The 24,252-nt window shown below is 35.8% G+C and overlaps 1 protein-coding gene across 1 annotated transcript in view; it reads left to right on the forward strand.

The window, feature by feature from the left end:
- Nucleotides 1-24,252, forward strand: part of SEC63 (SEC63 homolog, protein translocation regulator) — a 71,196-nt gene that overhangs the window by 35,923 nt on the left and 11,021 nt on the right. The window contains exons 9-18 of the mRNA XM_068551338.1: nucleotides 2,110-2,204; nucleotides 2,304-2,436; nucleotides 3,816-3,908; nucleotides 4,921-5,075; nucleotides 6,406-6,553; nucleotides 7,905-7,987; nucleotides 15,845-15,904; nucleotides 16,110-16,283; nucleotides 19,635-19,793; nucleotides 21,562-21,663. Coding sequence (XP_068407439.1) covers nucleotides 2,110-2,204; nucleotides 2,304-2,436; nucleotides 3,816-3,908; nucleotides 4,921-5,075; nucleotides 6,406-6,553; nucleotides 7,905-7,987; nucleotides 15,845-15,904; nucleotides 16,110-16,283; nucleotides 19,635-19,793; nucleotides 21,562-21,663 — 1,202 coding nt within the window. The remainder of the gene's footprint in view (nucleotides 1-2,109; nucleotides 2,205-2,303; nucleotides 2,437-3,815; nucleotides 3,909-4,920; nucleotides 5,076-6,405; nucleotides 6,554-7,904; nucleotides 7,988-15,844; nucleotides 15,905-16,109; nucleotides 16,284-19,634; nucleotides 19,794-21,561; nucleotides 21,664-24,252) is intronic.

The raw sequence follows: 24,252 nt of genomic DNA on the forward strand, positions 1-24,252 counted from the left end.
TTAAAAGAAAACTGCCAGAATATTTCATTCCCAGAGTCTTATTTCAAAATTTATTATGAAAAACAAAAAGTACCATCCTAAATAACTTTCTTTGATCCCATAAAGCTAACATTATAAATTTTATCCCTGGAATATATAGTGTTGCCTTTCAGAATCACTGCTCTGTGGAAATCATACACATTTCCCTTCCCTTCCCTTCCTTAAAAAAAAAAAAAAAAAGTAAGTTTTAAATTGTGCCTCACTGGAGGATGTATTTTTGTTCCAAAACCTGAGTGGACTTTTTCGTATTTCATATTTGCCAATTTTTTTTTAAAATTTATTTATTTATTTATTTATTTTTGGCTGTGTTGGGTCTTCGTTTCTGTGCGGGGGCTTTCTCTAGTTGTGGCAAGCGGGGGCCACTCTTCATCGCGGTGCGCGGGCCTCTCACTGTTGCGGCCTCTCTTGTTGCGGAGCACAGGCTCGAGACGCGCAGGCTCAGTCGTTGTGGCTCACGGGCCTAGTTGCTCCGTGGCATGTGGGATCTTCCCAGACCAGGGCTCGAACCCGTGTCCCCTGCATTGGCAGGCAGATTCTCAACCACTGCGCCACCAGGGAAGCCCCATATTTGCCAATTTTACTAACTTTCTTGGTAGTGAGAAAGAGATTCCTCAGGATCATATGACTGTGTGAGCTGATCTTGTGTTTCTGAAGAATGAACTGATCTTATATTCCTGAAGAATGAGCAGATCTTTTATTTCTGAGGAATGAGTGAATGTTACCTTCCCTTATGTACATGTATGGCTCTTCCTTACGCTGGGTCGAAATATTAATATATAAACATTCTCCCTTATGAAACTGTTTCATGTTTGTAACCTGTTTTAATGTGTTTTTTGGATCAGTGATCTTGATTTCTATTTCATTTCTGAGGATGGTACTTGGCCTTAACAATTAATTCTATCAGAAAAGCTTTGTTTAGCTGGTGGGTTTGGTTATATATCCTTGGTTTTAGCATTGGCACCATTTATATAGCTGTCTTAGTTGTTTTCATTCAAACATTTGAGGATAGTAATAGTAATAGCTCACACACATTACTATGCTGACTGTGTGTCAGGCACATATGAAGAAACCGAGGCCCACAGAGAGGTGAAGAATATTGTTCTAGGTCATTCATCTACGCACTTAACCTCTGTACCGTCCTGCTTTTTGTGAGGATGTTTTATGTATTTTCTGCTGTAAGGTAAGATTGATGACTATAGTGCCAGTCATTAAAGAACTTGTATAGGCCAACGAGAGTAATGCTAATATATGTGACCTCACATCATGTGTATTTCAAGGAACACTATTCCCACAAAACCCTCCAGGGTTCCATAATAAAAATTTCTGCAAATTACAGTATATTTTAGTTTACTCAAGGCTCTGAGGAGTCATGAAGTGAAGAAACCTGAAACTCTTTTTTTTTTTTTAATACTAGGTGTGCTTTATTTATTTATTTATGGCTGTGTTGGATCTTCGTTTCTGTGCGAGGGCTTTCTCTAGTTGTGGCAAGCGGGGGCCACTCTTCATCGCGGTGCGCGGGCCTCTCACTATCGCGGCCTTTCTTGTTGTGGAGCACAGGCTCCAGACTCGCAGGCTCAGTAATTGTGGCTCATGGGCCCATTTGCTCCGCGGCATGTGGGATCTTCCCAGACCAGGGCTCGAACCTGTGTCCCCTGCATTGGCAGGCAGATTCTCAACCACTGTTCCCCCCCGCCCTTTTTTTTTTTTTTTTACAAAGCAGTTAGTAACATCACATAGAATACTTCCTGCTATAAATTTCTGTGGAACACATGCTTAGGTCTAGAAACCGATGCTATTTGTAGTGATTTTAATGCACCTAGTTGCTTCTGGGCCCTTAATTTGATGTGTATTTCTATTTACTTGTGATAGGTAATATTGCACACATTTTAAAAAGTGAGACGTTTCTTTTGTTATGAGAGAGATTACTGCTTATTGATAGTGGAGTTCAGATGATTTTAGCATTGTGTGTGATTGGAAAACTGCCTCACTCTAGGATTAACCAAGTATCATGGGAGGCGGATTAATGGGTGAGCAAATTTATTTTTCTTCATATTTCTTTTGTTTTCTTAGGGCTTATCATGGTCTTGGCTGGAGCCTCTGAATTTGATCCTCAGTATAACAAGGATGCCACAAGCAGACCAACAGATAATATTCTAATACCTCAGGTTAGGCCTGCCTCCCAAATTCCTTGATAAACATTTAAGTATATAAAGTTAATGCTTTTTTAAGTATACATTTTTAAATGATTATTTTATTTACTCTAGCTAATCAGAGAAATTGGCAGCATTAATTTAAAGAAGAATGAGCCGCCACTTACCTGCCCATATAGCCTGAAGGCCAGAGTTCTTTTACTGTCTCATCTTGCTAGAATGAAAATTCCTGAGACTCTTGAAGAAGGTATTTGTGATTCTAATATCTGTAGGGTTTTAGTGGTACAGAAGAGGTGGATTTAATTAGACCTCATGGTGCTGTGTTTTTTTGTCACTGTTCTTTTTTGCTCAATCAGATAATTACTCAAGGACCTTTTAAAAACAAATCTATATGCTACGTACATCATTACTTCACAAATTCTTTGAAGGTATTAGTAAGTCAGATGTTTTGGCAAATGTTAAAATGTTGTATTTCAAGGTGAGAGAATACTCTCTATGAAAAATGTTAAGTCAGTTGCAGATTATACAATAATTCCTGATGACTTTTAAAAAAGGCTTTTGTAAGCCTTTTGGGGCAAGAAAAAAATGGATTTTCACAACAGATGTCTCAGTCACTGCCACCAGTACCACCATCATACTCCAGCAGTAGTTACCAATAAAGTGTCTGTTTAATCTTTATTTAAAGCTTCATAAGTACTTGAAGCCATCTATTCTACTTAAAAGAAAAGCAGTGGATTGGGACAGTGGTGTTTTAGGGATGTCATGAATTTGAGTGTCATCTCTTTTCACTTGCATTATTTCAATTGGAAGTTTTAAAAGAAAGTTATTATCCTTAGGGAATTTTCTTTCTGAATGAACCAACAACCCCCCCCCCCCCCGCAACCCTGCTTTAAGCCAGTAGTGCAATCAAATGCCTTTGAAAACAAGGTCAGTTGATGCTCAGTGATTAATGATAGGATAGGCTGCTTATGATGGAATCAAGGAGCGCTATTTAGACATTGTTTATTGAAGTTGCAAGTTAACTAGTAATTCTGTTCCTAATGTTCTGTACAGATATGAAACCATCTCCATTTTTACCAATTATCTAAGAAACAGGGAACAGATATTTTTTAGGTTGAGTACCAACCCCAATGGATGATCTTAATGGTTAACTATTATATGCAGTATAAATGAAAGTGTCTGTCTCACTCCTCCTCCTATCCTCCTCTCTCCATTTAGTTGACATTTATTCTCAAGCTTAGTCTTTGGACTTATCCATAATTATACTTATAGGAATTTAGGTACACAAGAAGAAGAATTTTGAAGTTCTTAAATTAGTAAGATTATGATTAAATTTAAGATTAAGGCTATTTCAAAAAAAAAAGGTAGGGAGTAATTTATAAAGGCCAAGACCATAATATTAAAAGTTTGCCTTTGAAACATCTAATTTGAGGTAGGGTTTTCTGATTGATTTTTGACATAGTGCTGCCGAGGAGAAACTATTGTGTTCAACCTGTAATATTCTGAAGTTATGTGAAAAATTTGTGTGACAGCTTAAATTTAGCATTCGTCTTGGACTACAGGTGATAAAGATGTTTTAATCATAAAAGAAGAATGATTTGTTTCAGGTGTTTTATTGTTTTGCAGATCAGCAATTTATGCTGAAAAAATGCCCTGCCCTACTTCAAGAAATGGTTAATGTAATCTGCCAACTAATAATAATGGCCCGGAGCCGTGAAGGTGAGGAGGAAGCATAATTATGTTGTACTTTTTCTTGCAAGCACATACAGATTACACTTCATAGTTTTAAGATTTTTGGGTGCTTAGTATAATTCTGTCTGTAAGGTGAATCAGTTTTCCCAGTTTTGTTCATGGTTTTTCTTCTTTCCTGTATTTTTCATTATGTAAAGTATCGTAACGTATGTTTTTTGAGTTTAATTTTTCATTGTTTTATTGTTATTTATTGTTTGCAAAGATTTAAAATACCCTTTTCCTTCCTCTGAGTAGTTTTAGAATTAGGTTAACAATGAGTTTGAAGTAATTCTTTTTTTTTTTTTTTTTAAATATGTGGGAGGTTCTTGGTATTTTGATTATTATTTATTTATTTATTTATTATTTATGGCTGTGTTGGGTCTTCGTTTCTGTGCGAGGGCTTTCTCCAGTTGCGCCAAGCGGGGGCCACTCTTCATCGCGGTGCGCGGGCCTCTCACTATCTTGGCCTCTCTTGTTGCGGAGCACAGGCTCCAGACGCGCAGGCTCAGTAGTTGGGGCTCACGGGCCCAATCGCTCCGCGGCATGTGGGATCTTCCCAGACCGGGGCTCGAACCTGCGTCCCCTGCATCGGCAGGCAGATTCTCCACCACTGCGCCACCAGGGAAGCCCTGAAGTAATTCTTTAAGTGATGTTATGGTGATTGATCTGACATGTAGTGTTTTTTACATAATGGAAAAAAGAACGAGGGAGTTTATTTATGGTCAGTAATGGAAAGAGAGACCCTTAAAAAAGAGATACTGGTTGTGTTTTGTTGTTATGGATGATGTCAGTTTTTGGCATGACATCAGTATGTACATTTGATCAAGTTTGTGTATTTTCTGTGTCTTACCCAGTAACTTTTAAAGGAAATTCAACACTGTGATCGTAAAATTTGAGGTGTTAAGGATGTTAACATGAATTTGGTTTTGTGATGAATTGTGTACTCCTGAACATATAAAAAGTCCAGACCTGTTTTTGCTTTTCTTCTATTCTTTCTAAGAAAGGGAGTTTCGTGCTCCAACTTTGGCATCCCTGGAAAACTGCATGAAGCTTTCCCAGATGGCTGTGCAAGGCCTTCAGCAGTTTAAGTCTCCCCTTCTGCAGCTCCCTCACATTGAAGAAGACAATCTTAGAAGGGTTTCTAATCATAAAAAGGTAATTTGCTACTTTAAAATTAGTTTTAAGCGGTTTGTCCTGTCACTTAAAGGTAACATGAATGAAAATTTTTCTAGAAATGGTTACTATGAACTTCTTAGATTTACAATGTTTTAAACATTCTAAAACTATCCCTCAAGTGATTCTGTTAATACTTTCTTGATTAGGTAGCTGTTTTGTAATATTTTACTACTGTAGTGGTTTACTTTGGCTGTCAGTTCATTTTAGCAGTCAACACTTTGTTCTTTATGTTGCCAAAAATAAATGTACTAAGTAAAAATGCACTGTATACTTTCCATTTATTTCATTCGTGGCTTAAAGGGCTGGGCAATAGTTTATTGGTTGAGTATGAACAAAAAAAATTAAGCATTCAAAAAATAAGTAGATCAAATACAGATAATTCTTATTTAGAAAATACAATCTGTATATAGATTATGATAATGAATCTTAAGATACTTAAGGAATGTAATATAAATGAAAACTTGAGGAAATATAAGAAAAAGTGGAATGAAATTTAATTTTGCTAGGAGATTTTAAACATTACTTTGTATATATTGATATTAGACAAAGTAGGCAGAAGATAGACATTGGATTTGATAGTGTTAAGGTAGAACTAATAAATATATATTAGAAATTTGCATCAGAGTTCTCTCCTTTCGAGTAAGTGTGTTACTCTTATAAATTTGATCACATTTTAAGTCATAATTGTAAACTTCAGAATTCAGAAGCAGGCATTTCACATGCCTCCTGAGCTAATCCCTATCGGTGAAAGTAAAAATTAATAACTGGCACCAAATACTCAGAAATTAAAAAATCCTCTCTTGAGTATCCATTTAGCCAGGCTGGGTATTACTGCAATAACAGATAGCTGTACTTAGAAAATAACAAAAATGAGAGTATTGCATAGTAAAACTTAAGGGTGCATGCAGCTGTTACTTGGACATAAATTCATACTCTTAAAGGTTTTTATCATTAAAATTAAAAATAAATGTCTGCAAACTGAACAAATCAAATGACAGTCATTCTTGCTTGGGTCAAGAGTTTATATGAATGTTATTATTTTTTTCCTCTAACTTTATTTTTTTCTAATTAAAAAAAAGTAACTGTGTATTAACTTTGTAATAAAGAAAATTCTTACGTTTAAATTTCCTTGGAGAAAAAGGCCATGAAATGCAGTGAAGTTGTATTTTCTGCTTTGAAATGTATATAATCTTAATATTTTTCTAAAAGTTTTTGGATTTTGTTTTGGTAAACATGCTAATAATTTTCCTTTTATGTAAAGTTATATGACTTCGGGATTTATTTTCTTTCTCTCTCTTTTTAAATTTAGTACAAAATTAAGACTATCCAGGATTTGGTGAGTTTAAAAGAATCAGATCGTCACAATCTATTGCACTTCCTTGAAGATGAAAAGTATGAAGAGGTTATGGCTGTCCTTGGGAGTTTCCCATTTGTGACCATGGACATAAAATCACAGGGTAAATGGGAGGTTTCCCATTGCTTCCCTTTTGATAGATTGGCTTTTGCTTATTTGGCTCAAGGTTCTCAAAACACTTCATTTAATAACTTTTAATTAGACTTTGCAGAACTGTAGTTTACCTGTCAAATTTGCTGTGATGGAAGATGTTGTATACTTACTAGTTTTGAGAACCCTACTTTTATTATCCTCCTAATGGGCTTAGGCTTGAGGATGCTTCTGTTCTGTAGTTCAGCTTTCAAGAAGATCTTAACTTTTCAAAGAATGAAAGAGATTTCTAGATGTAATGAAGGATATTTGAAATATATCTATTGTTAGTATAAGATACCTGCTTAGTTCTAAAATTAATTTTTGAAAAACCTAACTTGTTTATATTAATTAAATCTTGAAAATCACCATGCTCTGTGGCACATTTCATGTGTTTTTCTTGACTGACTTCTGTCTTTATGTCTGCTTGGAGTGAAAAAAATAGAGATTATTTTTCTACCTACATAATTGTCTTGTGAGTTCCCATTTTAGAGCTGAATATAGTATCTTAGAATGGTGACAGAATTAGAGATTATTCTGCTCCATTCCTTCATTGTGACATTGTTCTGAGCTTTGACATTTACTAAGTTGCCATTGTGAAAACATTCTTGTGGGACCAAGAATACAAGGATGTGTTAGGAATGGTCTCTGTTTTTAAAGGGCTTGTAGTTGTGTTTTCTTATTATTAGACTTTTGGGGGTGTGTGTAGCAAATGTGGTTTTAAAAAATTAAACAGTTGCAAAAACATTGCAAAAAATGTTTTTAAAGTGTTTTTTAATATAAACAATATTTTCAAGTTCTTGCCTTAAAATATCTTTACTGTTGCTCAGAATACTAGTTTTAATTATTTTATTCTTACAGGCACGCATTTTTTCATATAGGTAAGATCTTGTGAGTATAAAGTTTGCACAATTTAATAGAGTGACAGAATTCTATTTTTATATCACTGTGAGAGAAAGCTGTTGTAGTCCTAACATTATACTCTGTTTTAAAAGACTTGGGTTTGAAACTTGGCAGTGTCAATGTAGCCATTTTGTGACCTTGGGCATTTTACTTTATTTCTGAACCTCAGTATCTTCTTTAAAGAAATAATAATAATGCTTCATAGAGCTGATTTAAGGATTAAATGAGTACATTGTTGAAGGCATCTACTAGAGAGCTTTTTATAGAGTAGATAGTCAATGAATTATTTTTTATTTAGTAGGTTTAAAACTCTGTATGTTTGAAATACTGAAATACCAGATTGATTTGAATAAGTTAAGTTTTGCTGTTTGCCTTGACATAGAGCTTGATTTTTATTTATTTATTTTCCTTTTATCTTATAGTATTGGATGATGAAGATAGCAACAACATCACAGTAGGATCCTTAGTTACAGTGTTGGTTAAATTGACAAGGCAAACAATGGCAGTAAGTAGTCTGTTTGTATTTTTATGCTTTAAGAGTTATGTGTTAAGGTTTTTATATTCTTTCATTCTAAGTTATACATTCTCAAAGTCAAAACTATTGTAGATTTTTTAAAAAATTAATTAATTAATTTTTTTATTGTAGATTTGAAAATCTAATTTTGCAGGTTCTGTTAGCTGTTTTGAAATTTTAAATTAATTTTTATAATTTTCACATTAGTTTTTAACACACACACACAAAGTTGAAAAATACTTTAATTCTTCCTGTGATGATTTGTTAATTCCCTATAAAACATTATAATTACAAGGTAGTGTGGGTATCTTGAACTGTAAAGTGTTATACAGAGATTAATTATTGATTATTGTTGAGAATTTCATTACCTACTTTGTTTTGAATTTTTGAATTTTATTTTATTTTTTTATACAGCAGGTTCTTACTAGTTATCTGTTTTATACATATTAGTGTATATATGTCAATCCTGATCTCCCAATTCATCCCACCACCACCAGCAACCCCCCACCACCCCCCGCCACTTTCCCCACCTTGGTGTCCATACGTTTGTTCTCTACATCTGTGTCTATTTCTACCCTGCAAACCAGTTCATCTGTACCATTTTTCTAGGTTCTACATATATGCGTTAATATACGATATTTGTTTTTCTCTTTCTGACTTACTTCACTCTGTATGACAGTCTCTAGATCCATCCATGTCTCAACAAATGACCCAATTTCGTTCCTTTTTATGGCTGAGTAATATTCCATTGTATATGTGTACCACATCTTCTTTATCCATTCGTCTGTCGATGGGCATTTAGGTTGCTTCCATGACCTGGCTATTGTAAATAGTGCTGCAGTGAACATTGGGGTACATGTGTCTTTTTGAATTATGATTTTCTCTGGGTATATGCCCAGTAGTGGGATTGCTGGGTCGTATGGTAGTTCTATTTTTAGTTTTTTAAGGAACCTCCATACTGTCGTCCATAGTGGCTGTATCAATTTACACTCCCACCAAGAGTGCAGGAGGGTACCCTTTTCTCCACACCCTCTCCAGCATTTGTTGTTTGTAGATTTTCTGATGATGCCCATTCTTACTGGTGTGAGGTGATACCTCACTGTAGTTTTGATTTGCATTTCTCTAATGATGTTGAGCATCTTTTCATGTGCTTCTTGGCCATCTGTATGTCTTCTTTGGAGAAATGTCTATTTAGGTCTTCTGCCCATTTTTGGATTGGGTTGTTTGTTTTTTAATATTGAGCTGCATGAGTTGTTTATATATTTTGGAGATTAATCCTTTGTCCGTTGATTCATTTGCAAATATTTTCTCCCGTTCTGAGGGTTGTCTTTTCGTCTTGTTTGTAGTTTCCTTTGCTTTGCAAAAGCTTTTAAGTTTCATTAGGTCCCATTTGTTTATTTTTGTTTTTATTTCCATTACTCTAGGAGGTGGATCAAAAAAGATGTTGCTGTGATTTTTGTCAAAGAGTGTTCTTCCTATGTTTTCCTCTAAGAGTTTTATAGTGTCCGGTCTTACATTTAGGTCTCGAATCCATTTTGAGTTTATTTTTGTGTATGGTGTTAGGGAGTGTTCTAATTTCATTCTTTTACATGTAGCTGTCCAGTTTTCCCAGCACCACTTATTGAAGAGACTGTCTTTTCTCCATTGTATATCCTTGCCTCCTTTGTCATAGATTAGTTGACTATAGGTGCGTGGGTTTATCTCTGGGCTTTCTATCCTGTTCCATTGATCTATATGTCTGTTTTTGTGCCAGTACCATATTGTCTTGATTATTGTAGCTTTGTAGTATAGTCTGAAGTCAGGGAGTCTGATTCCTCCAGCTCCATTTTTTTCCCTCAAGACTGCTCTGGCTATTTTGGGTCTTTTGTGTCTCCATACAAATTTTAAGATTTTTTGTTCTAGTTCTGTAAAAAATGCCACTGGTAATTTGATAGGGATTACGTTGAATCTGTAGATTGCTTTGGGTAGTATAGTCATTTTCACAATATTGATTCTTCCAGTCCAGGAACATGGTATCTCTCTCCATCTGTTTGTGTCATCTTTGATTTCTTTCATCAGTGTCTTATAGTTTTCTGAGTACAGGTACAGGTCTTTTGTCTCCCTAGGTAGGTTTATTAGTAGGTATTTTATTCTTTTTGTTGCAGTGGTGAATGGGATTGTTTCCTTAATTTCTCTTTCTGATCTTTTGTTATTAGTGTATAGGAAGGCAAGAGATTTCTGGGCATTAATTTTGTATCCTGCAACTTTACCAAATTCATTGATTAGCTCTAGTAGTTTTCTGGTGGCATCTTTAGGATTCTCTATGTATAGTATCATGTCATCTGCAAACAGTGACAGTTTTACTTCTTCTTTTCCAATTTGTATTCCTTTTATTTCTTTTTCTTCTCTGATTGCCGTGGCTAGGACTTCCAAAACTATGTTGAATAATAGTGGTGAGAGTGGACATCCTTGTTTTGTTCGTGATCTTAGAGGAAATGCTTTTCAGTTTTTCACCATTGAGAATGATGTTTGCTGTGGGTTTGTCATATATGGCCTTTATTACGTTGAGGTAGGTTCCCTCTATGCCCACTTTCTGGAGAGTTTTTATCATAAATGGGTGTTGAATTTTGTCAAAAGCTTTTTCTGCATCTATTGAGATGATCATATGGTTTTAATTCTTCAGTTTATTAATAATGATGTATCACATCGATTGATTTGCATGTATTGAAGAATCCTTGCATCCCTGCGATAAATCCCACTTGATCATGGTGTATGATCCTTTTAATGTGTTGTTGGATTCTGTTTGCTAGTATTTTGTTGAGGATTTTTACATCTATATTCATCAGTGATACTGGTCTGTAATTTTCTTTTTTTATAGTATCTTTGTTTGGTTTTGGTATCAGGGTGATGGTGGCCTCATAGAATGAGTTTGGGAGTGTTCCTTCCTCTGCAATTTTTTGGAAGAGTTTGAGAAGGATGGGTGTTAGCGCTTCTCTAAATGTTTGATAGAATTCACCTGTGAAGCCATCTGGTCCTGGACTTTTGTTTGTTGGAAGATTTTTAATCACAGTTTCAATTTCATTACTTGTGATTGGTCTGTTCATATTTTCTATATCTTCCTGGTTCAGTCTTGGAAGATTATACCTTTCTAAGAATTTGTCCATTTCTTCCAGGTTGTCCATTTTATTGGCATTGAGTTGCTTGTAGTAGTCTCTTTTAATGCTTTATATTTCTGCAGTGTCTGTTGTAACTTCTTTTTCATTTTTAATTTTATTGATTTGAGTCCTCTCCCTCTTTTTCTTGATGAGTGTGGCTAAAGGTTTATCAGTTTTGTTTATCTTCTCAAAGAACCAGCTTTTAGTTTTATTGATCTTTGCTATTGTTTTCTTTGTTTCTATTTCATTTATTTCTGCTCTGATCTTTATGATTTCTTTCCTTCTACTAACTTTGGGTTTTGTTTGTTCTTCTTTCTCAAGTTCCTTTAGGTGTAAGGTTAGATTGTTTATTTGAGATTTTTCTTGTTTCTTGAGGTAGGCTTGTATAGCTATAAACTTCCCTCTTAGAACTGCTTTTGCTGCGTCCCATAGGTTTTTGGATCATCGTGTTTTCTTTGTCATTTGTCTCTAGGTATTTTTTGATTTCCTCTTTGATTTCTTCAGTGATCTCTTGGTTATTTAGTAACGTATTGTTTAACCTCCATGTGTTGTGTTTTTTACGTTTTTTTCCCTGTAATGGATTTCTAATCTCATAGCATTGTGGTCAGAAAAGATGCTTGATATGATTTCAGTTTTCTTAAATTTACTGAGGCTTGATTTATGACCCAAGATGTGACACTTGATTTATGACCCAACATTCTCTATCCTGGAGAATGTTCCATGAGCCCTTGAGAAGAAAGTGTAATCTGCTGCTTTGGGATGGAATGTCCTATAAATATCAATTAAATCTATCTGGTCTGTTGTGTCATTTAAAGCTTGTGTTTCCTTATTAATTTTCTGTTTGGATGATCTGTCCATTGGTGTAAGTGAGGTGTTAAAGTCCCCCACTGTTACTGTGTTACTGTCGATATCCTCTTTTATAGCTGTTAGCAGTTGCCTTATGTGTTGAGGTGCTCCTATGTTGGGTGCATATATAATTATAATTGTCCTATCTTCTTCTTGGATTGATCCCTTGATCATTATGTAGTGTCCTTCCTTGTCTCTTGTAACATTCTTTATTTTAAAGTCTATTTTATCTGATACGAATATTGCTACTCCAGGTTTCTTTTGATTTCCATTTGCATGGAATATCTTTTTCCATCCCCTCACTTTCAGTCTGTGTGTGTCCCTAGGTCTGAAGTGGGTCTCTTGTAGACAGCACATATATGAGTCCTGTTTTTGTATCCATTCAGCGAGCCTATGTCTTTTGGTTGGAGCATTTAATCCATTCACGTTTAAGGTAATTATTGATATCTATGTTCCTATGACCATTTTCTTAATTGTTTTGGGTTTGTTTTTGTAGGTCCTTTTCTTCTCTTGTGTTTCCCACTTAGAGAAGTTCCTTTAGCATTTGTTATAGAGCTGGTTTGGTGGTGCTGAATTCTCTTAGCTTTTGCTTGTCTGTAAAGCTTTTGATTTCTCTGTCGAATCTGAATGAAATCATTGCTGGGTAGAGTCATCTTGGTTGTAGGTTCTTCCCGTTTATCACTTTAAATATATCATGGCACTCCCTTCTGGCTTGTAGAGTTTCTGCTGAGAAATCAGCTGTTAACCTTATGGGAGTTCCCTTGTATGTTATTTGTCATTTTTCCCTTGTTGCTTTCAGTAGTTTTCCCTTGTCTTTAATTTTTGTCAATTTGATTACTTCGTGTCTCGGCATGTTTCTCCTTGGGTTTATCCTGCCTGGGACTCTGCGCTTCCTGGACTTGGGTGGCTATTTCCTTTCCCACGTTAGGGAAGTTTTCAGCTATAATCTCTTCAAATATTTTCTTGCATCCTTTCTCTCTCTCTTCTCCTTCTGGTACCCCTGTAATGTGAATGTTGTTGCATTTAATGTTGTCCCAGAGGTCACTTAGGCTGTCTTCATTCTTTTTCATTCTTTTTTCTTTATTCTGTTCTGCAGCAGTGAATTCCACCATTCTGTCTTCCAGGTCACTTATCCGTTCTTCTGCCTCAGTTATTCTGCTATTGATTCCTTCAAGTGTATTCTTCATTTTAGTTATTGTATTGTTCATCTCTGTTTGTTTGTTCTTAATTCTTCTAGGTGTTTGTTGTTTAATTCTTCTAGGTCTTTGTTAAACTTCTCTTGCATCTGCTAGATCTTTGCCTCCATTCTTTGTCCGAGGTCCTGGATCATCTTCACTGTCATTATTCTGAATTCTTTTTCTGGAAGGTTGCCTATCTCCACTCTATTTAGTTGTTTTTCTGGGGTTTAATCTTGTTCCTTCATGTGGTACAAAGTCCTCTCCTTTTCATTTTGTCTGTCCTACTGTGAATGTGGTTTTCCTTCCACAGGCTGCAGAATTGTAGTTCTTCTTGCTTCTGCTGTCTGCCCTCTACCTACTTCTTTTTAGTCAATTCTTGAGAATTTACTCCCTTTTATTTTTATTTTAAAAAGTACAGTAAAATTAGCTTTTTTTCCTAATTATGTGAAACATTCATGCTGTGTGGGGAAAAAAATTGAGGCAATGCAGAAAAGTATAGGAAGAAATTAAAATCACCTAAAATTCTGCCACTCTGAGATCATCAGTTTTGAAGCTCATCCCTTTAGCTAGCCTAATGCATGAATACCCACAGAGTTAAATGATAGTTTTATCATGGATCCCTTATCTCACCCCTGCTCCCCCAGGAAACCTCCTTGTCAGACCCAGATGACCAGAATTCAGTCTTGTGTTAATCTTTTTGTATCTTTCTCCATGCTCGTGTTTACTATCTGGACCTTTTCAGTGCATATATGTACATGCATGTATATGTATATTGGTACTTTTCTCATTCTTTTTCATTAAATCCAGTCATAATGTCTATGTTTCCTGCATCTTGTTTTTCTCAGTTTCTGTTACGTATTTATATTACCTCCCAAGCCAAGTATAACTCCCAAGTTTCAACTATAGTCGTAACCCATTTTTAATAGACTGTAGTATTTCAGCTCAGTTTTATTCAGCCAGTGGTAGATTTTAGCCTGTTCTACTCTGAGGTCTATTGGCATCTGTAGGAAACCTTTGCTACCTTTAAAACCCATGTCTAAAACCTCTGGTAGGAAAAGCATATTTTGTAGTAGGACATATCAAATCAAAGATACTGTTTTATGGTAGCAAGTGGTAAGGAAGCATTTGTATCATGGACTCTGGATGAGACGTGCCTCCTGGGAGAAGAGGAAGCTCTAAGCCAGTGGTCAGGATTGGGTTTAGAATCTAGATTTACACTGCCCACAGGCTTTGAAATTCCCAGCCTGAGAAATGAGCACAAAATTGGCCTTCGGCTGTTGACACTTCTCAGGTAATTAGTAAAAGAAAAAGCAAAAGTGCCCTGGAGGAAGGGAAAGAATCAAGTATTTATCTTTCAGTTCTTTCATCAGTTGTATCTCAGCATAATTAAGCATTAGAACCCAACTAATAAGTGAAGAAATGAAGCAGAGATGATAGAATTAGGCTAGAGGCTGGCAGACTTTTTCTATAAAGGTCCAGTTATTAAATAATATGTTCAGGACTTCCCTGGTGGTGCAGTGGTTAAGAATCCACCTGGTAATGCAGGGGAAATGGGTTCGAGCCCTGGTCCAGGAAGATCCCACATGCCACGAAGCAACTAAGCCTGTGAGCCACAACTACTGAGCCTGCGCTCTAGAGCCCGTGAACCACAACTACTGAAGCCCGCATGCCTAGAGCCCATGTTCCACAACAAGAGAAGCCACAGCAATGAGAACCCTGCACACCGCAACAAAGAGTAGCCCCCACTCACCGCATCTAGAGAAAGCCTGCGCGTAGCAACAAAGACCCAACGCAGCCAAAAAGAAATTAATTAATTTTAAAAAATATTGATATGTTTGGTTTTTACAGGCCGTACGGTCTCTGTAGCAACTGCTGAACTCACAAATGGGCATAGTTGTGTTCTAATAAAACTTTGTTTAAAAAGCAGACAGTGAGCCATAGTTTGCTGACCGATGCATTAGGCCAACAGTTTGAGCCCAACAGTTGTTGTTTTCACTTGTTAGCTTTAATAATTCTAGGGAGTTTATGAAACACAACCCATATCACTTGTCGTCTTCTGGTATAGATTCTTGCTAAGTTCTTATGGGATTTCAAATCCTAAATTTATAGCTTCTGTACTGATTCTAAATGGATTATTTGGTGGGTGGGTATGTCTTTAGGATATGTAGATTTGGTGTTCCACTTCTTAGTTATATCTAAGTTATATCAGTTATATCAGCAATATCACTTACAATCATAAATAAACTAATATTGGTCTCCTGAAGTTTTAATGTTAGAGAATAATGTAATATATTCAAATTCTCATAACTTTAAAATAGTCATGTCTGATTACTATTAGAATAAAAGTAAAAATTTAAATTATGAAATATGACTGACTTATAATGAGTTTACATATTTTAAGGCATTGCATTTGTAAATTTAAGTAGAACGTACTTCTCAAAATATATTCAAGACAGATGTGAGATATTTCAGAAGGTAACTTCTAAAGCATCATTTAGTGATTGCTAAATTTGCACACATACATCATTTAGTAATTGCTTCAAGTCTCCTGTCTATCCATGGTTTTGTCCCCACCCCGTGCAGTTGTCAGCAGTTAAAAAACTTACTGATAATATATATTGAAAGATTGCTTTATCGGAAAGGTAAATATAGGTTGACAGACTTTATATTTTTCTTCCCACTACCTGTAGGAAGTATTTGAAAAGGAGCAGTCCATCTGTGCTGCAGAGGAACAGCCAGCAGAAGATGGGGTAAAAACTTCAGTTTTCCTATCTATCTTTCCTGGTGAAAGAACTGTTTTGTTTAGTTCTCTGATTGATTTATATTGCTGTGGGAGACTAATTCACTTTACTACAACATTTATTAGTTTAGCCATTTCCATCTAAAATTTACTATGACTTCCAAATGAAACTAGTGCTACAACTTCTGAGTGTGCATGTGTGTTGTGATTTACAGCAGGGTGATACTAACAAGAACAGAACAAAAGGAGGATGGCAACAGAAGAGTAAAGGACCCAAGAAAACTGCTAAATCAAAAAAAAAGAAACCTTTAAAAAAAAAACCTACACCTGTGCCCTTATCACAACCAAAGCAACAGAAACAAAAGCAGGCTAACGGAGTCGTTGGGAGCGTAAGTTTATTATCTTATGTAAAGATTATTGTTACTATCATCTTTATTGAGGTCTAACATACACTAAAATGTTCAAATCTTATGTGTATAGCTCCTGAAGTTTTACAATTGTGTGTACCCATTATACTCAGATCAAGATATAAAACCTTACCAGCACCCTAAAAGGCTCTCTTGTACCCTTCTCAGTCAGTGACCCCTCCATCCACCCCCGACGGCCTTCCCCACTGTTCTCACTGTTAGGACCATAGATTAGTTTTGCCTATTCTTAAAATTCCTATAAGTGGCATTGTTTGGCTGCTTTCATTCAACATAGTGTCTTTGACATTCACCTGTACAGTGTGCAGCAGCAGCTGTGTGTGTGTGTGTGTGTGTGTGTGAGAGAGAGATTCCATTATATGAATATACCACAATTTATCTGTTCTGTGATTGGTGGACATTATGGGTTTTTCTGGTTTTTGCCTATTCTTAATAAAGATGTTCTGCTTTTGTACATGTCATTTTGTGGGCATTCATTTTTCTTGGGTATGTACCTAGCAGTGGAATTGCTGGGTCATAAAACAGGTGTATGTTTAACTTGTTGAAAGAGCCCATTTTCTAAAGTTTTACCATTTTTTGGTCCTACCAGCAAAATATGAGTCCTGTTCCACATCCTCACCAATACCTGGTTTTACCATTCTTTTTTATTTAAGCCACTGTGATGGATCTGTGGTGGTATCTGTGTGTGTGGGTGTGGGTGTGGGTGTGTGTGTGTGTTTTTCCTGTGTGTGGTTTTATTTATATTTACCTGATGACTAATGATTTTGAGCACCTTTTCATGTACATACTGGCCATTTGGATATCCTCTTATTTTGGGGTTGTTTTTCTTCTTATGGATTTGTAGGATTCCTTTATGTATTCTGGATATGAGTCCCTTTTAGCTCTCTTAATGGAGCTTTTGATGGTTCTTAATTTTAATAAAGTCTGTTTCATCAGTCTTTATGGTTAGTGCTTTCGTATCCTGTTAGAGACATCTTTGCCTATCCCAAGGACACAAGGAATGGAAGATATTTTTGTTTTCTTCTATGAGTATTATTATTTTGCTTGTTAAATTTAGCTCTGTGTTATATCTTAAATTTTTGTGAATAGTGTGAGATTGGGATTATAGACCACTTATTTTAGCACCATTTATTGGAAACATCATTCTTTCCTCTCTGAATTGCAATAGTGATTTGTTGTAAAAACGTTACCATAAGTGTATATGCGCAAATCTGTTTATGGACTTTCTAGTCCATTGCACTGATTATTTGTCTCTTCTTGTGCCAGTACCACACTGTCTTAATTATTGTGGCTTTATTTTAAGTCTTAAAATATGGTCATGTAAGTCCTCAAACTATTATTTTACTTCTTCAAAATTGTCTTGACTATTTTAGGTCCTTTGCATTTCCAGCTAAAATTTTAGAATAAGCTTGAGAATTTCCACCCAAAAAAAGCTGCTGGAATTTAGATTGGTATTGTGTTTACTCTGTGATTCAATATGGGAAGAATTCACAGGTTAACAGTATTGACTCTTTTTATTCATAATTATGCTTTATCTTTATTAACTGGATCTTTCTTAATTTTTCTCAGCAGTGTTTTGTGATTTCCATTGGCAGAGGATATGACACATCTTTCATTAGATTTACTCCTGTGTGTTTGATCCTTTCTAGTGCTATTGCAAATAACATTAAAAAAATTTCATTCTTCAGTGTTTATTGCTGGTGTATAGAAGTGTAGTTGCCTTCTAAATATTTACCTTATATCAAGGATTCTTGATGAATTGACAGTAATTCTAACTATTTGTAGATATTTAAAGAAAAAGATTTTCTACATACACAATCATGCCATCTGGGAATAAAGACAGCTTTACTTTAATCTTTATGCGGTTTCTTCCTTTCTGCCTTACTGTACTGGCTAGAACTTTCAGTGTAATGTTGATTAGAAGTAGAAGTGAAGATGGCAGTCACCCTTTTCTTATTGTTGATCTCATGGAGAAAGCAAACATTATTTCACCACTAAGTATGAGGTTAGGTATAGGGTTTTTGTAGATACTCTTTATCAAGTTAAGGATGTGTTCCCTCTATTCCCAGTTTGGTTTTTTATCATGAGATGATTGTATGATATTTCTCCTTTCTGTTAATGTGACTAATTATACTGATGAATTAAAAAATTTTAAACTATCCTTGTATTCCTGGAACAAATCTCATTTGCTCATAACATAGTATTTTTAAAATATTTATCTGGATTTAGTAATATTTTGTTTAGGATTCCTGCATCTATTTTTATGAGAGAAAGTTGGTTTGTCATTCTTCTTTCTTGTAATATTCTTGCGAGGTTTTGGATCACGTTTATGCTGGCCTCATTAAACAAGTTAGGGATTATTCTCTCTTTCTTTTTCCTGGAAGGGTATATAAGATTGGGTTGTTTCTTATTTGAAAGAATTACCTAGAGAAGCCATATGGGCTTGGAGTTTGAAAAAGGATTTAATTGTAGAGTCCATTTATTTAACACATTCCACTTTTTTTCTTATATCAGTTTTAGTAAATTGTGTTTTTCAAGGACTTTGTCCATTTCCTCTAAGTTGTCAAATTTATTGACAAAGTTATTCATAATATCCTTATTTTTAATGTCTTTTGGATCTGTAGTTATGTCTCTTTTATTCCTAATATTGGTAATCTGTATTGTCTCTTTTTTTCTTCGATTAGTCTTGCCTAATAAGATTTATTAATTTTATTAATCTTTTTAAAGAACCAATGTTTGGTTTTGTTTGGGTTTCCCTTTTGCATATCTGCTTTCTCTTTAATTGATTTCTGGTCTGTATTATTCACTGCTACTTTCTTTGCATTTAATTTGCTATTCTTTTGCTTGCTTCTTGAAACGGACTAGTAAGTATTTTGTCTGGGACAGTGACTTTCCTTACTGCATTATACTCCTTATTGAAGATGATATTAAATTCCCAAAGCAGTACTATAAACTTCTCATTTCTCCTTCTCAAATAAAATATATTATATAATTGGTGTTTGTGAAAGATGAGCCATCTTAGCCATTGTGGTAGTATATTTTGCAAATAGAAATAAAATATTTTTGTTTTACAAACTCTGAAGACTGAATAAAATAACTGACAAAAAGACAAATAAGCCAAATGTTAAAAGTCTTCAGGCTGACTCCCACATATTTATACATAAAAATGTTTATAATTCTCTAAAATTCTGCATGAATAGTGAAATTGTAATCTTGAGCCCGTTTAATTATAATGACAGTAAATTAGTTTCAGGGACTCAGAATGGTATATTCATTGAGATATTCAGAGCTTTTGTGGTTGCTTTTTCCTTTTAGGAAGCTGCAGTAAAGGAAGATGAAGAAGAAGTTTCTGACAAAGGCAGTGACTCTGAGGAAGAAGAAACCAATAGAGACTCTCAAAGTGAAAAAGATGATGGTAGTGACAGAGACTCTGATAGAGAGCAAGATGAAAAACAAAACAAGGATGATGAAGCAGTAAGACTTATAGGTTTAAATAATTGGAATTATACCTCTGATGATAGTTTTGGTTTCTGTTGTTGTTTTTCCTTTGCTTGCTTACTTTTTTTGCTTGTCTTAAGCAATACCAGTATATTTTATAATCTTATATTACTTTTACAGAATGTTTTTGAGGGATGGTAGTTGTAATTATAAAGAAAAGTTATTTCTAACAAGATTGGAAATCCTAATTTTCTTAAATCTTAAATTGTTAGATGGGGTAGGACCTGGGTCTGAGGTGAAGTCAGTTTGTTCTCTTAAGGCAATTTTCTGTGTTATCTGGAAATATGAGTAAGGAAAGGTGGATTATGAAATAGGTAGCATTTACTTGGAAGAGGATCTCAAAAGTTCCAGGAAATGTTTAGGGTGAAGAAACATTACTGTGGGCTGTAACGTCAAGAAGTTGGTTAAGGTAAAAGCTAACATTTACGGAATGCCACCTCGTTTCAAGAGGTATATAAGACATTAAGGAAAGGGCTGTCACTAAGGAATTAAGATTGTGAGGGTAAAGGGAATAGAAAAAAAATCTCATGGCATGGCATTAAGTTGCACATGATTTATGAGAAGGCTGTAGAAAAGAATATTTGGTGGACAAATAACGGTCCTTAGAGGCTCACTGTAAATGAACTGTAACCTGATCAGCCATTTTCTTTGTGTTTGTGGTGTTCTTGACTGGACCATTGATCTAAAAGTAACCCTTGTGGTTTAGGAATTTAAAAGAGATTCCCTGAATAGCCTCTGAAGCAAAAGCAGAGGCCAAAAAAAAGGAAAAAGTAAAAGGGCAAAGGATAAAGGTATATAGAAATAATGCACTTGCCCTTGGGAATGGTGGGAAAAAAATAAGGATGACTGTTTTTAGCAGTTGCTGGCCCTTGAGTGTTTTTGTACTTTGAGAATTAAGTTGATTGCCAGGAAATTAAAACCTATCAAATTATTCCCCCACCCTTGTTTTGAGAAAGAGTTGACATATTTCTTTCTGGCTGTATTAGGGTTAGTAGAAGTGACTAGGTTAGTAGGGTTTTGATAAACTAGTTTCTTCAGATGACCAAAAATTACATTCATTCAATTGACAAATAATTATACAAATAACAAATAATTACTCATTATCTGTCACACTGCAAGCGTGGTGTTAGATGATAGGAATGCAAAGCTAAATGTGCAATAGTTTCTGCCCTTGAATGATAGTAGCCTAATGGAGAAGGCAGACTTGTAAGTAAGCACTATAGTACCAAAGAGACTATGCACGTTGTGCAAGGGGCAGTGATGGCACAAAGGAAGGAGTGATCAACTCAGCTCTGGGGTAGAGGACGATTTGTGGGACTCAGGAACTCACACTTTAGACTTTAGCTGCTCCTGAAAGAATAATGAGTAGGAATTTGCCAGGTAGAGAAAAAAGAAAACAAAAATCCAAACAGGGTTTAGGAGGAGTGAAATAGCTGGTGAGGTCAGAGAAGTCTAGGTGGTTGGAAACGACTAGAAGAAAAAGTGCAGGGAGGAAAACAGTGACAGGAGACTGGAGAGACAGGTCCAGGTCAGGTCATGATTGGCTGTGTAGTTCATACTAGATGGGTTAGAGTTGATTTATGAAAAGAAGCATTGTAAGTCTGGGGCAGGGAAATGATCAGATTTGTGGAACTGAACTCAGTAGTAGTTAGTGTTGTCAGGAATAACATCTGGAAGAAGACGGACACCCCTCAAAATGATTGAAAACATGCTTGATTTCAAATATTTAATTTTCACTTTACAGGAGTGGCAAGAATTACAACAAAGTATACAGCGAAAGGAGCGAGCTCTACTGGAAACCAAATCAAAGATAACACACCCTGTTTATAGTCTTTACTTTCCTGAGGTGAGTTATACACAGCCTAGTGTTTTCCTTATTCTATTCAGATATTTCTTAGTTGCTTTTTATCTCTCTGTAGTGTGTATTGGCTCAAATATGCTGAATGTGGTCTATTCTTGATAGGCCACATTTTTGAAGCCTATATTTCAACATAAATCATTTTTAGTGAATGTGTTGTTTAAAAGGAGGGTTGTTAACTTTTTAAGTACTTCTGTCTTTTCTGCGCCCAGATTACTGAGAGTTGTGCTTAATGATGATTTTTCATTAGCAGTTCAGGCAGTCCTAGTTGGACAAATGCATATTTTGCCTATGACTATGTGGCTGTTGTGAATCTCACACTTCGGTCATGTTTTAAATAGGATGAAAATGTCCTTAAATTTTCCCCATGGGTTTTCTCTGAGGGTTCTCTACTGGCCACCTGTAGCCACTAGACTTGCTCCGATAATTGCCCTGGTCCATGGGAAGAGGCAAGCCCATGGCTGAGGGACCCGCTAAGTTCAGTAGTAGCCAAGCCCCAAGCTCAGGACAGATCATTGCAGTGCTGTTTGTTCCCTTGTGCTTGTTTACTTTGTGACTGTGGCCTGTTCAACTTTTGATCTCTTTGATACGCTATGTTGTTTGTCTTTCAAATGAATTTGGGATCTGCTTGACGTATTGCATTTGTGGATGATTTTGTCTGTGGCTAGAGATCAAGGACTGGTTGCCTCTTAGTTTAGCGAAGCTGTTCCCGTAGACTGCCTTGCAGCTTTGCCACAGAACCTTGTGCTTACCACTCATGTTTGGCAGGTGATTTCATGTATAAATCTGCTTTCTGCTCTAGAACATCAATCTCTAGTTGCTGGGGGCTGCTGAAGGCAAATTCCTAAGTGATTTGGCTCTCCTAATAATAAATGAGTGGCTCTGCACAGACTTTTGTTTTGACTTGGAGAGAAGTCAGCCCAGGATTCCATCTTACTGTGTGCACTGATCTTCTGGCATGTCCTGAGCTATAGCCCATCTGTTGGGGCATTTTGCCCATTGCAGTGTCGTCTGCCAACACCAAAGCTCCTGAAAGCAAGCGAATAAATTCCACTCATTGATTGGTTTTAAAAGTACCATGGGATGCTGTAAGCTGCATAATTTGTACCCTTATAATAGACAGCTTCATTTTAGACCATGCTTAGTTAATAAGCAAAGCATTCATTTACTCCCTTAGAACATTTTAGCAGTGAAAATGCCTTCTTGTAATTTCATCTACATGGTAAATATCTCAAAGTGCCATTTATCAGATAAACTTTATTTAGGATTTTCCTAACATCTACCTGTCTACCTTCCCATGTACCTACCTAACCACCATACTACCCACTTAAATTACTTAAAGTTTTATGTTAATAATTGACTTACATGTTAATTGCAGCTCATGTTTATTTAATAAGTTAAGAATGGTTGGGAATCTCACACAACAGAAACAGTTTTGTTTAAAGTACAAATAACTCATGGTAGAACATCTTTTCCACTTTTCACCATGTGCATCAAGAGAGCGTAGGTGCAGTGCCGTAGATTGATAGTCACTAGCTTCTTTTTTTTTTTTTTTACACAACAGATCCGCTCTTTTTTTTTTTTTTTTAATCTTAAATTTTCTTTTATTTATTTAGGCTGCATTGGGTCTTTCTTGCTGTACGCGGGCTTTCTCTAGCTGCGGCGAGCGGGGACTACTCTTCATTGAGATGCACGGGCTTCTCATTGCCGTGGCTTCTCTTGTTGAGGAAAACGAGCTCTAGACATGCAGGCTTCAGTAGTTGTGACACGCGGGCTCAGTAGTTGTGGCTCGTGGGCTCTAGAGTGCAGGCTCAGTAGTTGTGGCACACAGGCTTAGTTGCTCCACCACATGTGGGATTTTCCCAGACCAGGGCTCAAACCTGTGTCCCCTGCACTGGCAGGTGGATTCTTAACCACTGCGCCACCAGGGAAGTCCCAGATAGTCACTAGCTTCTTAATAAATAGTATTCTTGAATGAATCTCATTTTAATCAAATAGCGTGGGTAGGGGGTGGAGGGTGGGAGGCATTCTCTAAGTGGAGATAAAGAATAAATGCACATTTTGACTATACCCCTCTGCTTCTCATATTAATATATGTTCTGGTAATGAAATGTCAGACCACTTAAATAGTAGAGATGTTTACCTCATTTCATTAATAATCATAACTTTTAAAATTATTATTGATATATAGTTGAAATACAACATCACGTTAGTTTCAGGTATACCATATAGTGATTTGACATTTGCATACATTATGAAATGGTCGCCACAATAAGTCTAGTAACCATCTGTTCCCATACAGAGTTATTACAATATTATTGATCATATTCCTTATGCTGTATATTACATCCCCATGGCTTATTTATTTTATAACTGGAGGTTTGTACTTCTTAATCTCCTTCACTTATTTCTCCCCCTACCCCCACCCCTCTGGCAACTACCTGTTTGTTCTCTATGTCTGTGAGTCTGTTTTCATTTTGTTTTGTTTTTTAGATTCTACAAATAAGTGAGATCATATGGTATTCGTCTTTCTCTCACTTTACTTAACATGATATCCTCTAGGTCCATCCACATTGT

This window comes from Eschrichtius robustus, chromosome 9 (assembly GCF_028021215.1).
Source record: "Eschrichtius robustus isolate mEscRob2 chromosome 9, mEscRob2.pri, whole genome shotgun sequence".
Lineage (NCBI taxonomy): Eukaryota > Metazoa > Chordata > Mammalia > Artiodactyla > Eschrichtiidae > Eschrichtius > Eschrichtius robustus.